Source organism: Malaclemys terrapin, chromosome 4 (genome assembly GCF_027887155.1).
Source record: "Malaclemys terrapin pileata isolate rMalTer1 chromosome 4, rMalTer1.hap1, whole genome shotgun sequence".
NCBI lineage: Eukaryota > Metazoa > Chordata > Testudines > Emydidae > Malaclemys > Malaclemys terrapin.
This window is the reverse complement of record NC_071508.1, coordinates 32,280,594-32,296,576: the sequence shown is the minus strand read 5'-3', so window position 1 is coordinate 32,296,576 and position 15,983 is coordinate 32,280,594. Positions and strand designations below refer to the sequence as shown.

Here is a 15,983-nt window from a genome sequence, read left to right as displayed (position 1 = left end):
CCTTCTTCACACAGGCCCCCCAGACATGCTCTGCTCCCTCCCCAGCACACACTGGCACCCCCCGACAACGCCCCTGCCACACTCTACCCCCCACGCTCTGCTCTCCTCTAGCGCTAACACACACACACACACACACACACACACACGCCCTGCGCAGCCCCTCGAACCTAAAAGATGATTTGTAGCAATAAAAACAGAGCACCAAGGAAGGGTTAAAAGCCCCGTTGGTGGGAGCTGCAGCCCGGGGGCCCAGCACCCCCTGCCCTCCCCAGCCGGGGCTGCCCCACCTGCTGGAATTGCAGCCCTGACAAAGCATCTCCTCCTGAGTCCATCCCGGCTGGGGGCCCCCGACACCCCCCAGCCCCACTCAGCTGTCAGGGGGCTATGTCCACCCCATGGATCACCGACAGGCTGGGCACCTCCACAGGGAGTTTCCCGCCGGCCCAAGCTGAGTCTCCTGCCCAGGCAGGGGCACTATGCCTGCCTCAAGCTACCTTGCCACCCGGCCCCGGCCCCCCTTCTGCTTCTTGGTGCCCGGCGGCGTCTTGATGGGCAGGGGGGCCGTGCCCTCTGGTGGGGGCAGCAGCCCTAGCTCCATGGGCTCCACCGCCAGGCTGGGTTTGAAGGCCTCGAAGGGAGAGAACTTCAATGGGCTGAAAGCAAGAAGGAAACTGGGAGTGAAACCCTGCAATCAACAGCCCCAGGCCTTGGCACTCAACTCCCCCAAGCTCCAATCCACAGCCCCCATCCCAACCCCTCCACGGGAACCCTGTTAACAACCCCACGCCTTGGCACTGCCTCCCTGCCCACCCAGATCCGCAGCTCCACATGGCAACACCATACAGAGAGAGGGGTATCTACTGTTGAGAAATCCCAGGAAGGGAATGCTAGAGCCACTGCCCCCTAGAGAGGAAAGGCCTCATATCCCACTCCCCATCCCCCTGAGTCAACCAATTCCCCCAGCCTGGTGCTGGATCGGAGCCAGTGCCCCCTAGAGGGGAAAGGAGCCCTGCCTGTTGGTCATCTCCTTTGGAGGTGCCCCTAGTCGTACCTGACGGGCGTTCTGGGGCTGCTGTTGAGCCGGCGAGGGGAGCGCACCTTTGGCTGGAAGGAGAAGCCCTCCTTAATGCTCTCCAGCACCGATGGGGCCACATAGGTGAAGCCCTGCAGAGAGGACAGAGGTCAGAGCAGCATTGATGCCACAGTGCTAGCTCCACCCCCTCCCAGCTGTGACAGCACCCCCTGCTGGGAATCCTTACCAGGAAGGCCTGGTTGGCACTCTCACTAATGGAGACATCGTCAGGGCTATCCACGGGTGTCTGACGAGTGAAGCGGGTGTCGAACTGGCTGACGTCATCATCCGATTGCTGCAAGGCAGGAGGGAGGGGGACAAAGAGGGGTCGGCCCAGAACAGGAGGGGCAGCCTGGCATCAGCGCCATCCACCAGCAGGGGAGGATGGCAACCAGGCTTGCCACATAAAGGATCTGGCTTCCCATTTGCCATCCAGGTTTTCCTCCCCCCGGGGGCTGGGAGCTGCAGGGCCTCATGGGGGCTGAGCACCCTGCACAGCTGTCCTGGACATCTGGGTCCCATTCTCCAACACTGTCTCCCTCCCCCAATACCGGGAGGGCTGGGCTGCAAGGAGCCCTAGGTGCGAGTGCTCTGCACTGCCACCCGGGGGAGGGTGCTGAGAGCTGCGAGGCCCCCTAGGGGTGAGACATCTATTGCCATGTGGGAGAGAGCAAGGCAGGCCTGTTCTGAGCTCAGCCCAGGCTGGGCTGGGCAAGGCAAGCAGGGAGCAATGGGCTGGCTCTCTCCTGCCATTGGGGGGTGGCTGGAGGCGGGGGCAGTACCAGGCAGGGTCTGAAGGGTGGGTCCAGCTTGCGTGCCAGCAGTTCATCCCAGTTGACTTGGCGGAAAAACGGCTGCTTCTGTAGGGACAGACACACAGGCAGGAGGTCAGAAGCCCAGCAGCTGCCTCCTCCTCCCCCTTGCCCAGCATGGGTACCTGCTCAGCTCAGGCCTGAGCCCTCCCCTGGGCTCCCCATGCAGACGCCCTGTGGTGCGGGGAGTCCTGGGCCCAGGAAGGCCATGGCAAGGCTGGGCACAAGCCTGTGCCCATGTGGAGAAGAGGCTCCGCCCCCTGCCCAGAGCCATGGCACAGGGAAGGGAGCCGCCTCCTGCCACTGACTCCAGTGTGCCCATGGGTGCAGCTAGGGGAGAAAATCCCCCCTTCAGAGCGCTGCATACTGCCCCTTCCCTCCCACCTACCTACCTGCACATCAGCTGCATCGCCCATCCCGCCCCCAATCCTCTGGCTGGGGTTTCTCTTGAGGAACTGAAAAGAGAGAACGGAGTCAGGGGGCCCTCAGGGGAAACAGCCTGGCGGACATGGGGGGTTCCCCCTCTGCCCCCATCCTGATTCCACATCTAGTGGCAACTATTTTGGTGAGACCCATACAAAAGCCCTGATCCAAGATCAGGTTGGTTCTGGGGCTGATGGGTCAGCAGCTTTGAAGAGCGGAAGTGAAGGAGATGGCAACAGTGTCAGACAGGGGCAGGTGCTGGTAACCTACTGGGGGGAGTCGCACAGGTCAGGAACATGAGGCGGTATCCTAGTTGGGGGGGCAGGGAGAGGGCATGCAAGCAGTACCTTCTTGAGTAGATCCCGGGCGTCGGGGGTCAGGTAAGGCGGCAGCACCAGCTTCCCCTTGAGGATCTTGTCGATGGTTTTCTTCCGGTTCTCAGCTGTGAAGGGCGGCTACAAAGGAAGCACAAAGGGGGTTGAGCACGGGGGCGGGGCAAGGTGTGAGCACCAGCAAAAGGGGGCCATGCTGGGGGAGAGGCATGGCTCAGCATTGTGGGGAGGGGCACAAGGGGCGCTGAACCTGGCGCAGAACAAGGGTCTGGGCTGGGGCAGAGGGTGCAGAGTTAGGGATCGCGCTGGGGTGAGGGAAGGTGCCGTTTGATGCAAAGGCTCATGGGACAGAGCAACAGCCAGGCCCAGAACTGTACCTGGGGAAAGGGGAAACACTCGGCCTGTGGCTCCGGCCCCCCCACCCCCACGTTAACAGCATGAGCAGGACTTGCCGATCCAGTGAGCATGTCGTACATCAAGGCCCCGAGGCTCCACCAGTCCACGGCCCGGTTGTGTCCGCTCCGCATCAGGATCTCTGGAGCCCTAGGGGCGGCACAGACACCCTGAGCTGCTGGGCCAGCCACTGACCACCCCAAGGCCCCCCAGGGGAGCAGCGTGAGGGGAGAGGGGATGTCTCTGGGGCCAGGTCGCATGGGGGAGCAGTGTGAGGGGAGGTGGGTGTCTCTGGGGCACCTACATGTACTCAATGGTCCCACAGAAGGTGTGAGTGACGGCTCCCTCATGGATCGACTCCTTGCACAGTCCAAAGTCTGTCAGCTTGATGTGCCCTGAGGGAGACAAGACCCCATGGGTCAGACCTCCCCAGCCAGGGCTCTCTGCACCCCGCATCGAACCCCGCTGCCCCTGGGCTCCATACCTTGGCTGTTCAACATGATATTTTCCGGCTTCAGGTCTCGGTAGATGATGCCGTTGCAGTGCAGGTGGCCCAGGGCCAGCGTGATCTCGCTCAGATAGAAGCTGCGGCACAAGCAGGAACGAAGCAGTCAGTACCACTCTGACACCCGCAGTTCGTGGGGGTCCTGCTCCCTGAAGTGCCAGCCATGCAGCTCCCCAGTGGGAGCAGCAGCTGACATGCCCGATCAAACCAGGGGGATGGCTCCCACCGTGCCAGAGAACTGGGCACTGCCCAGGGGATCCAGTCAGGCCCTGGGAAATGCTGTGGGCACCCCCATGGCACAAGAACCTCTTCACCACTCACAGACCAGTACGGCCCCACCTCTCCCAGGCTGGCTGGGCCCCAGCTGGCATTCCCTCTGCCTTCCTGCGCCCTCCCTCCTGCTTAGCTCTGCACCTGTGCAGCCCAGTTCCTCCCCTCTGTACCTGCCTCCCCTTGCTGGGACCCCTGTTCCCCCCAGCCCACCACTACCTCCTCCCAGCCCTTGCTTGTCTCCACCTGAAGGAGACTGGCTGCCATTCGAACCAGTGGCGACCGACACTGTGTAACCAAGGACTATGGTGTTGACCATGGAGTCAGCAGGTCACAGTGAGCCCCGGGCTGTTCCTGGCAGTGTGCACAACGTGGGACGCTGAGCTGTGCCAGTTATTATGTATTCCAACCTGCCCCCATTCCCTGCTGCACACGAGCCCCTGCCTCCCTCAGGTCCTGGTGCCAGCGGGTTGGCTCTGCCTTGGTGCTCTGGCACAGGGGCACCGTCTGGCTTTAAACACGGCTTTGCACTCGACAACAGCTCAGTGATCCCTCTGAAGAGCCCCGCTCTGTGGTGTGTTTGCACAATGGGAGCAGGTCCTTTCCACACAGACTTTGTCAACACAGCAAGGGCGGGACGGATACTGGGCTGGAGATCGGGAGCCTACAAAAACAATCACAACACAGCCGGAGCACTGGCTAGGCGGGGCTGGGGGGGCAGTGTGCTCCCAGCTACTCCAGTCACTGACCATGCTGTATCCTCCAGGAAAATGCCCTCACGCTCCAGCTGCATGAAGAGCTCTCCACCTGCAGACCCAAAACAAAGAGGTACCTGAGCTCCCCACACAGGTCCTGGCTCCTGCCCCACATACCCCCCTCCCACCCACCCAGAGAGGTCATGAGGATAGAGAGGGGGCAGCTCTGGCCAGATTGCAAGCCGACAGCACTATACAGTCTCTGACAACACTGTTCTCACATAGGTCACTCACATGCAGCCTGGTCTCTCCCGCAGCCCTTGCCAGGGCCGAACCCTCCCAAGCCACCCCCAGCCTCAGCCCTGCCCCGTACCACTCAAGCACTCGAGGATGAGGTAGAGCTTGCCACCCGTCTGGAAGGCGTAGATCAGGTCCACGATGAAGGGGTGTTTGATGGCCTCCAGGATGTTCCTCTCAGCCTTGGTGTGAGCCGTGTCCTTGGCGTTGCAGGCGATTTTCGCCTGGGGGGAGACAGACAGAGAGAGGGACATTAGGGTGCCAGTAGGATGCACCTCCGAGCTCAGCAGCAGGAAGGGCTGGCCAGCTAGTTACCTTCTTCAGGACTTTCATGGCAAAGATCTTCCCGGCATTGGTCCCCTGCACCTTCCGCACCTGGAACACCTGCAAGGGAAGAGAGGGGTCTTTAGGGCAGGCGGTTGTACATAAGAACAGCCATACTGGGTCAGACCAAAGGTCCATCTAGCCCAGTATCCTGTCTACCGACAGTGGCCAATGCCAGGTGCCCCAGAGGGAGTGGACCTAACAGGTAATGATCAAGTGATCTCTCTCCTCCCCTCCATCTCCATCCTCTGACAAACAGAGTCTAGGGACACCATTCCTTACCCATCCTGGCTAATAGCCATCAATGGACTTAACCTCCATGAATTTATCCAGTTCTCTTTTAAACGCGGTTATAGTCCTAGCCTTCACCACTTCCTCAGGTAAGGAGTTCCACAAGTTGACTGTGCGCTGTGTGAAGAACTTCTTCCTTTTCTTTGTTTTAAACCTGCTGCCTATTAATTTCATTTGGTGACCCCTAGTTCTTGTATTATGGGAATAAGTAACTTTTCCTTATCTACTTTCTCCACATCACTCATAATTTTATATACCTCTATCATATCCCCCCTTAGTCTCCTCTTTTCCAAGCTGAAAAGTCCTAGCCTCTTTAATCTCTCCTCATATGGGACCCTTTCCAAACCCCTAATCATTTTAGTTGCCCTTTTCTGAACCTTTTCTAGTGCCAGTGTATCTTTTTTGAGATGAGGCGACCACATCTGTACGCAGTATTCAAGATGTGGGTGTACCATCGATTTATATAAGGGCAATAATATATTCTGTCTTATTCTCTATCCCCTTTTTAATGATTCCTAACATCCTGTTTGCTTTTTTGATTGCCTCTGCACACCGCATGGACATCTTCAGAGAACTATCCACAATGACTCCAAGATCTTTTTCCTGATTTGTTGTAGCTAAATTAGCCCCCATCATATTGCATGTATAGTTGGGGTTATTTTTTCCAATGTGCATTACTTTTCATTTATCCACATTAAATTTCATTTCTTATTTTGTTGCCCAATCACTTAGTTTTGTGAGATCTTTTTGAAGTTCTTCACAGTCTGCTTTGGTCTTAACTATCTTGAGCAGTTTAGTATCATCTGCAAACTTTGCAGCCTCACTTTTTACCCCTTTCTCCGGATCATTTATGAATAAATTGAATAGGATTGGTCCTAGGACTGACCATTGGGGAACACCACTAATTACCCCTCTCCATTCTGAGAATTTACGATTAATTCCTACCCTTTGTTCCCTGTCTTTTAACCAGTTCTCAATCCATGAAAGGACCTTTCCTTTTATCCCATGACAACTTAATTTATGTAAGAGCCTTTGGTGAGGGACCTTGTCAAAGGCTTTTTGGAAATCTAAGTACACTATGTCCACTGGATCCCCCTTGTCCACATGTTTGCTGACCCCTTCAAAGAACTCTAATAGGTTAGTAAGACACAATTTCCCTTTAGAGAAACCATGTTGACTTTTGCCCAACATTTTATGTTCTTCTATGTGTCTGACAATTTTATTCTTTACTATTGTTTTGACTAATTTGCCCGGTACCGATGTTAGACTTACTGGTCTCTAATTGCCAGGATCACCTCTAGAGCCCTTTTTAAATATTGGAGTTACATTGGCTAACTTCCAGTCATTGGGTACAGAAGCTGATTTAAAGGACAGGTTACAAACCCTAGTTAATAGTTCCGCAATTTCACATTTGAGTTCTTTCAGAACTCTTGGGTGAATGCCATCTGGTCCCAGTGATTTGTTAATGTTAAGTTCATCAATTAATTCCAAAACCTCCTCTAGTGACACTTCAATCTGTGACAGTTCCTCAGATTTGTCACCTACAAAAACCGTCTCAGGTTTGGGAAACTTCCTAACATCCTCAGCTGTGAAGACTGAAGCAAAGAACTCATTTAGTTTCTCTGCAATGACTTTATCATCTTTAAGCGCTCCTTTTCTCTCTCTATCATCAAGGAGCCCCACTGGTTATTTAGCAGGCTTCCTGCTACTGATGTACTTAAAAAAAATTTTGTTATTACCTTTTGAATTTTTGGCTAGCCGTTCTTCAAACTCCTCTTTGGCTTTTCTTATTACATTTTTACACTTAATTTGGCAGTGTTTATGCTCCTTTCTATTTACCTCACTAGGATTTGACTTCCACTTTTTAAAGGAAGTCTTTTTATCTCTCACTGCTTCTTTTACATGGTTGTTAAGCAACGGTGGCTCTTTTGTAGTTCTTTTACCGGGTTTCTTAATTTGGGGTATACATTGAAGTTGGGCCTCTATTACGGTGTCTTTAAAAAGCGCTCATGCAGCTTGCAGGGATTTCACTTTAGTCACTGTACCTTTTAATTTCTGTTTAACTAACCACTTCATTTTTGCATAGTTCCCCTTTTTTAAATTAAATGCCACAGTGTTGGGCTGTTGAGATGTTCTTCCCACCACAGGGATGTTAAATGTTATTATATTATGGTCACTATTTCTAAGCGGTCCTGTTATTATTACCTCTTGGACCAGCTCCTGCACTCCACTTAGGACTAAATCCAGAGTTGCCTCTCCCCTTGTGGGTTCCCGTACCAGCTGCTCCATGAAGCAGTCATTTAAAGTATCGAGAAATTTTGTCTCTGCATTTCGTCCAGTGCCAGATACCCAGTGCCATGCCAACAGCAGGTAGGCAGCTTCTTCCAGCAACTCAGGGGACCATCTGGGAGGAGATGCCCCGATGGAAACAACATGACAGGATTCAGAAATGCAGCCACAGGGCCTCATGGGAGTTGTAGCTCAGTGGCCTTATGCAGCCCCTCTATAAGCCAAGCTCCCCAACCACAATTCATTTCCCATGATGCGCTGGAGCCATGCGAGAGCCACTTGGCACTGCCTGTCCTCCACAAGAACGGAGTTCATGGTGCATCCTGGGAGAGGTAGTCTAGCTAAGGATCCAGGTCCACAGAGGAGATCAGGGCCAGGAGGCATCTGAACTACACTAGCCATGTGGCACAACAATGGCATGTCAGAATTGAAATTTCTGACCAGTTCTCTCCACCAGACAAGTTGCCCGCAATATAGAGCCCTAGAGCAGACTCTGGCAAGGGTCCCAGCGCCCAATCTCTCCCCCCCAACCCTCCTCGTTCTCATCCATAGACGTTTCTGGCTAGCAGGGGTCCAGGAGAGAAATAGGGGTGACTCAGTCCCACAGTGACATCCCCCAGTAGAGAGAGATGAGGTAGTAGGGACATGTAAGGCACACACCCTTGCTCCCCGCAGCTGGCCCCATCAGTCCCATGCGTCTGGCCCTTCCCTACCTTGCCGTAGCCACCCTTGCCTAGGACGCGCAGCAGCTCGAAACAGTGGGGCCCAATGCGCTCAGGGCCATTGTTGACACTGCTCTCTGAGATCTCGATCTCCTCATAGTGCCCCACCGGCCTGAAGGAGATGGGAAGAGACGTGAGCAGGGAGCACATGCTGGAGACACCATAGAGAACAGGGAGGAAGAGCCGCCCAGGGAGAGGGAATACTGGGCCAGTGAACAGCTGGGGGAAAGCCCCTGGGAATAGGGCAGGTTCTGGCTCATGAGTGCCCGCTCCCTCCACCCAGGGAGGCTGGTTCGATTCATCAGCTCCCCAAAGAAAGAATGACATTTGTCCAAAGCCCCTGCACCCACCCAGCCCCTTCCCTGGGCTACTTACTCCAGGCCATTCCCCCGCAGCTCCAAATCCATCTCCTAGGACAGAGATGAGGAAATCAGACAAGCACACACTGACAACCCCCACAAGGACAAGGGGTCACAGGGGTTAGGGGCAGTCTGCCAAGGGCACAGGGGCTAGTGGCACCAGAACTAGGATCAGGCACTTGGAGTCTAAGGGGGCAGCAGGGCTAGGAGCAGGCAGCCAGGGGTTGGGCATGGGGCAGAGAGATGAGTTATGTACCAGGGCTAGGAGCAGACTGCCAGAGAGTGCCAATGGGGCGGGCAGCACCAGTTTTCAGGTCTGGCTGCTGGGAGGTGCCAGGTTTAAGGTCAGGCTGTGGCGCATCAAGAGGACAGGGAGCTGACAGCCTCCCAGGGGCAGGGTGAGGCACTGGTTTCGCTGGGGTGTTATTAGTCACAGGTAACAAGGATGCTCTGTGATCGGGGTGCAGTCACCTTCCAAGGACACTGCTCATCACACTGTCCAGAGTCACAGACTGTGGGGAGGTGGGACAAGATGCAGGGGGCCTAGTCGCCCGCGCAACTTCCTTGGGGGGGAGGGGGGGCAGAAGAAAAATCACATGCTACCCGGACACTGGGGGCAAGTGCAGAGGAAGATCTTAAGGGGGGGGGGGGGCAGAGGAGCACAGAAGCCCAGGGGGAGGGGGCAGGTGCAGGGGAGCCGAGGACTCTGTAGGGGTAGCAGGGTTGAGAGGCAGATTAGGGTGCCTGGGGGCATATGGGGGAGCTGAGGAGCAGGTTGGAGGGCCCAGAGGTTCAGGCAGGGGATACATGAGGGCCCTGAAGGGCAGGTGGGTGGTCCCTGGGGACCAGGTTGGGGGGCCATGCAGGGGATAGATAGGGAACCTTGGGGGCAGGTTGGAGGGACCGAGGGCAGGGGACCAAGCTGGTGGGCTGAGGAGCAGGTTGAGGGCCCCAGGGATTGAGGTAGGGGATAGATAGGGGCCCTGGAGGGCAGGTGGGAGACCCCAGTGGACCAGGTTGTGGGGCCAAACAGGGGATAGATGGGGGATCTGGTTGTGGGGGCTAGGCAGGGGATAGATGGGGGACCTGGGGGCAGGTGGGGGGCCCTGGGGACAGGTGGGGGGCCCTGGGAGACCAGGTTAGAGCCCAGGCAGGGGATAGATGGGGGCCCTGGGGACAGGTGGGGGGCCCTGGGGAACCAGGTTGTGGGGCCAGGCCGGGGATAGATGGGAGCCCTGGGGACAGGTGGGGGGCCCTGGGGGACCAGGTTGGAGCCCAGGCAGGGGATAGATGGGGGGCCTGGGGGCAGGTGGGGGTCCCGGTCCGTGGCTCTGTCCACTCCCCGCTCTCACCGCCCCCAGCTCGGGCTCGTCCCCGTCGCTCCCCTCCTCGGTCTCCAGGTCGATGTCGAACACCCCGGCCATGGCGATGGCGACGGCAGCGGCTGCCCCGGGTTCCCCCGGCCGGACCCCGCCCCCTCCTTCCCAGTGCTGCGTCACAGCCCCGCGCCCGCCACCGTCCCGGGCCCCCGAGCGCCGTGTGTGACGTCACCAAGGCTTCTGGGAACTGTAGTCCTAGTTCGCTGAGGGATTCGGAAAGGGAAGAGACTCAATCGCGGGGGCCTCTGGGAAACATGACCCCGGGGTCGGAGTATATGTAGCTGTGCGCTTATGCCTACTGCTCTCCCCCAGACCTGCTCCTCCTCCTTCCTCGTGAGTCTCTTCCCGCAGGGGCTCCTCTTACCTTTCCCCCCCCGGTAGGTTCCCCCACCCACTCCTGCCCCTTCCCTTCCCTGGGCGGGGCTCGCTCCGTGTTCCTGCCCCGGCTGTGATCCCGGCCGCCAGGGTGGGGTGTCACACGTCTGTCCGGCCCCACAGCGCACTGCTCCCCACATGCTGGGGGTCCTATAACGCGGCTGGATTAACTCTCCCGTGGACCCCTGGGGGTCTGGAGTGTGGGGGTGGGGGCAGGGGATTGGGGTGCGGGGATGCAGCTCTAGCTGGGGGGGTGCAGCCAGGGATGGGACAGGGGTTGGGGTCTGGCAGGAGGTTTGAGGTGTGGGCTAGGGCTACCATATTTCAACAATCAAAAAAGAGGACACGGGGGGGGGGTGAGCCCCCCCATCCACTCCCTCCCACTTCCTGTCCCCTGACTGGCCCCCTCAGAATCCCCAACCCCCCTGCTCCTTGTGTCCCCTGACTGCCCCCTCCTGAGACCCCCCCCACCCTAACTGCCTCCCTAGAACCTTACCCCCTACCTGTCCCTTGACTGCCCCGACTCTTATCCTCACCCCCGCCCCCAGACAGAGGCCCAGGACTCCCACGCCCATCCAACCACTCCCTGTGCCCTGACTGCCACCCCCCCCAGAACCCCCAACCCATCTACCTCCCCTGCTCCCTGTCCCGACTGCTCTGACCACTCTCCACACCCCTGTCCCCTGACAGGGCCCCCCAGAACCTCCAACCCCCCCTACTCCTTGTCCCTTGACTGCCCCCTCCAGAACCCCCCTGCCCCTTCTCCAACCCCCTGGCTCCCTTACCATGCCACTCCGTGGCACACTCCAGGGGGCATCTGGACACAGCCACAACTGGCTCAGAGGGCCTGGGGGTGGGGAGACTTCAGAATACCTTAATGGGAGGGACCCCCCCAAGGCCTCTAACCACCATCTGTCTAGGGCTTTGTTGTTTTTTTTTTAAATCTTCCCCAACATCTATCCCCCAGCACCAGGCTGGGCATGGCTACTGCTGCCAGGCATCCTTTCCATCGGTCAAGTACCCCGCAGTCACCCTCCCCCTGCCCCCGCTCCGTTCCAGCAAGGGCACGACCAGCACCCTGTGAGGAAACGGACACCTGGGCTCCAGACAGGAGCTAAATTCTGTTTTCCCTGCTGCGGGGCAGTTCTCTCCCCCCTGCAAAAGCAGGTTAGAACAGCCGTGCCCCGGCTCTCCCCAGGGTGCGGCACACTGGGCAGCAGGGGAGGGGGGGGGGAGGAGGAGGGAGGAGCTCTAGAGCTGCCAGAGGCCGCCTGGCCAGTGATTTGAAGCTGCAGGGGAGAGAAGGGGGAAGGGGAGGAGAGGCTCTGGCTGCTGGAGCCCCATGCTAGTGGCTCAATCCAGCCGGCCGCACTATCACCCGCGCCGTGCTCTGCAGTGGGGGAGAATGCTGGACCTTTTAAGATATTTACAAATTCCCCCCCGAACGCTATTTTTAACCTAAAAAGCCGGACGTGTCCGGGAGAATCCAGACAAATGGTAACCCTAGTGTGGGGTCTGGGTGGGAGTTTGGGTGTGGGAGGGGGCTCAGGGCTGGGGTTGAGGTCTACAGTGCATGCTCTGGCCAGGAGGCACTTATCTCGGGCAGCTCCTGGTCAGTGGCACAGCAGGGCTAATGCAGGATCCCTGCCTGCCTTGGCTCCATGCTGCTCTGCTTCCCGAGGTGGCCGGCATGTCTGCTCTGCGCAGTGCACAGGTCCTGCGGCCAATGGGAACTGCAGAGCTGGCACTGGGGGCGGGGGCAGCATGCAGAGATTCCCTCAATCCCCTCGCCTAGGGGCTGCAGGGGCACATCGGCAAGCTGGCGCTGGCGGCTCCAGTCTCGGGGGGGGGTATGGTGTGCCGAGGCTTGGGGACCAGTGTGCGGCCTGTGGCACGGAGATTTGCCACAGTCTGGGTGAAAAGAAGCCACAGACTGCATCCTGGCCTGCGGCGCTCCCCCTTAGCCTGAGGCCTTGGGCTGCAGCCCCTAAAGCCCCGCATTAATCCGGCCCTGCCTGTAACAAAAACAGATGCCCTGGGTGCCAATGCCATGAGGCTTTCCTGGCCTGCCGATCTAGCCCAGCAAAAGCCAGGGCCCCCAGGTGTCTGAGCAAGGGGTAACTGTGACGTTCCCCACAGTACAATCTGGGTCTGAACAGCTGTGCCCTCAACTCTCTAACCTGGGGTTCTTCACTGTGAGAACAACCACTGCTGGTCTGCTCACACACAGCCTCCAACATGTAAAAATCACTCCCTGCTGAATTATCTGAGAGCTTCTAGCCAGCTGCTCCTGAATTATATTACAGAGCGACACCAGTAAATTCCCAGTCCCAGATTTGTCTCCAGAAATGTGCATCTTGTACTGCCCAGCTCTTTCCTTCTGGGCAGTACAAGCTCATAGAAAGTCTACCATTTCATTCATAGAAAATGATATGCACAAACCCTTTTATCTCAGATGGAGTTTCCCAAACCATTCAAACACATGCTGGTTTAGATAAAACAATAAAGCAAGTTTATTAACTACAGGAAGATAGATTAATGATAAGTGATGAGGCATAAAATAACTGGTTACAAAGCAATAAAAAGTAAAACACAAACTAATATGTAACTTAACAAGCAAAGTGAATTTAAAGCAAAAGATTTCTCTCACCATATGCTTACAGTAGTCTGGCTGGATTCCTTCAGCCAGGACCCTCCCCCAGTTCAATGATGCTTCTTTTGTCCTTTAAACACCATTGATAGAGATGAGGGGAGAGAGGTGATTTGAGATCTCTGTTCCTCATTTTTATATCTTTTCCTCCTCTTTGAGAATCATCTCTAACTGGGGTTCAGGGACAGCCAGTCTGTCAAGATGTAAATTTCTCATTCACACCCTTCTTCCTACCAAAGAATGGCTGATTTAGCCAGGTGATAGTCCATTTGATTGTGTGTACTATCATTATATGTGAAGTTATGAAGTTTTGCTATGTGCGTGGTACTGAAATATGTTGTGAGGTTGGGAGACGCACACAGACAGCCTTTCAGTGGCAACAAAGGAGCAGCTAGTAAGGCAGATTTATATCAGAATCAGCCAGACAGGTGTTGATGACTCCTTAGAGAGGGTACATACGCAATGGGGGCTGCTTAGCCTTCAAGTCACAGCCCGGATCTTTCTAGCCCCTGGAAAGAAAGTCTAAATGAGGGTTGATGACATCACCGCTTGGATGTCATTCCTCCCCCATGGAATCACAGGACTGGGAGGGACCTTGAGAGGTCATCTAGTCCAGTCCCCTGCACTTATTGCTGGACTAAGTATTATCTAGACCAGGGGTCTCAAACACACAGCCCGCGGGGTGATTTTCTGCGGCCCGCGAGCCCCCCCCGCCCTCCCCCAGTGTTTACCAGAGCGGCTCCGGCCGGACATGCACCGGGGGCAGGGCATGCTCCCTGCCTGTCTGCCCTGCCCTGCGCAGCTCCGTGGGGAAAGGGGGGCGAGGGGGCTGTGTGTGGCTGTTACTTCAGGCGGAGCCCCCAGCAGCTCCAATTGGCCAGGAACGGGGAACCGTGGCCAATGGGAGCTGCTGGAGGCGGTGCCTCAAGCAACAGAAACACACAGCCCCTCCACCCCCCCCTTCCCCACGTTCCAGCCTCTTGTGGGGGCAGGGCAGACAGGGAGCCTGCCCTGCCCCCGGAACGCGCTGGGCCAGATCCTGCCCCCCGAACCCATCCTGCAGCTGAACCCCCTGCCCTGACCCCCCTACCATACCCTGCACCCCGACCCCCTGCCTCACCCCTCACCCTTCCTGCATCCCAACCCACTGCCCTGAGCCCCATGCCGCACCCCTCCTGCACCCCGACCCCCTGCCATACCCTACACCCCTCCTGTACCCTGAGCCCCCTGCCACACCCCGAACTCCTCTTGCACCCCAATCCCCTGCCCTGAGCCCCCTGCTGCACTCTGCACCCTGACGTCTTGCTGTACCCCTCATCCCTCCTGCACCCCACACCCCAACTCCCTGCCCTGAGCCCCCACCACACCCCTCCTGCACCCCCTGGGCCGGGCCAGATCCTGCCCCCTGAACCCCTCCTGCATCCGAACTCCCTGGGGGCAGGGAGGGGGCAGAGTTGGGGTGGGGATTTCGGGGAAGAGGTTGGAATGGGGGCAGGGAAGGGGTCAGAAGAGGTGGGGCAGGGGCCTCATGGAAGGGGTGGAGTGGGGGCAGGGCCGAGGGTGGCAGGGAGGGAGGTGTCAGTAATGCGGCCCTTGGGCAATGTACTAGTCCTCATGTGGCCCTCATGGTCATTTGAGTTTGAAACCCCTGATCTAGACCATCCCTGACAGTTGTTTGTCTAACCTGCTCTTAAAAATCTCCAATGGTGTGATAAATGAAGCGGGGGGGAGTTGAACACCCAGCCAGCCAGTTAGCTACAGAATCCCTGTTAGTAGCTATTCTCTATTTGCTTTACCTATAAAGGGTTAAAAAAAAAGCCCATAGGTAAAAGGAAGGGAGTAGGCACCTGACCAAAAGAGCCAATAGGAGGGCTAAAACTTTTTAAAATTGGGGGGAAACTTTCCCTTTGTCTATCTGTTGTTGCTCTCTTGGGAGAGGAGACACAGAGCAGCAATGCTGTAAGAAGCTTGTGCCAGGTATGAAAAAGCATCAAATCATACCTAGAATTACTCATTTGAAACCCCAGATATGTAAGTAGATCAGGAAATGTCTAGGAAGATGCAAGTAGGTTTCTCTCTTTTATTTCTGTAAGGCTTGTGGACTTCTCTGCTAACCCCCAAATGCTTTTGTTTTGCTGGTAACCATTAAGCTGGACCTCAAGAAAACCATTCTCGATGCTTAATTATTATATTTGCTCTTTTAAAATCTAGCAATAGCCTAAGTTCCAGATGTATTTTCTTTCTTTTTGTTTTTAAGAAAATTTACTTTTTTTAAGAACGGGACTGGGTTTTTGTGTCCTAAGAGGTTTGTGCATTTGTTGTGTAATTAGCTGGTGGCAACAGCTGATTTCCTTTGTTTTCTTTCTCACACACCCCCAGGGAAGATCTATGTGAAAGGGCTTGAGGGTACCCCACAGGGAGGAATTCCCAAGTGTGCCTTCCTGGGTTCAAAGGGTTTTTTTTGTTTTTTTGTTTTGCATATGGGTGATGGCAGCATCTACCATCCAAGGTAAGAGAGAAACTGTAACCTTGGGGGTTTAATACAAGCCTGGAGTGGCCAGTATTAATTTTTAGAATCCTTGTGGGCCCCCACCTTCTGCACTCAGAGTGACAGAATGAGGAATCTGGAGATCCCACAACCTCCCTAGGCAATTTAGACCAGTGCTTAACTACCCTGACAGGAAATTTTTCCTAATGTCCAATCTAAACCGTCCTTGATGCAATTTAAGCCCATTGCTTCTTGTCCTATCCTCGGAGGTTAAGGCGAGGTTAAAACAACCTGTTATGTACTTGAA

The 15,983-nt window shown here is 56.1% G+C and overlaps 1 protein-coding gene across 2 annotated transcripts; it reads right to left on the bottom strand.

The window, feature by feature from the left end:
- Positions 1-24: 24 nt before the first annotated feature.
- RPS6KB2 (ribosomal protein S6 kinase B2) lies at positions 25-14,138 on the bottom strand. 2 transcript variants are annotated; one of them, XM_054024736.1, is made up of 15 exons: positions 10,137-10,247; positions 8,801-8,835; positions 8,417-8,537; positions 5,115-5,183; positions 4,876-5,023; positions 4,557-4,614; positions 3,517-3,617; positions 3,337-3,427; positions 3,092-3,182; positions 2,655-2,762; positions 2,277-2,339; positions 1,855-1,932; positions 1,260-1,367; positions 1,052-1,164; positions 25-653 (listed from the first exon to the last, which is right to left on the bottom strand). In XM_054024736.1, exons 1-15 carry the CDS (start codon positions 10,206-10,208, stop codon positions 491-493), a joined length of 1,419 nt encoding a protein of 472 aa, XP_053880711.1. In that variant the 5' UTR covers positions 10,209-10,247; the 3' UTR covers positions 25-490. The 2 variants fall into 2 exon arrangements, with proteins under 2 accessions (XP_053880711.1, XP_053880713.1); XM_054024738.1 differs by lacking the exon at positions 10,137-10,247 and adding an exon at positions 13,189-14,138 and having other exon boundaries at positions 26-653.
- Between the last annotated feature and the right edge of the window lie 1,845 nt (positions 14,139-15,983).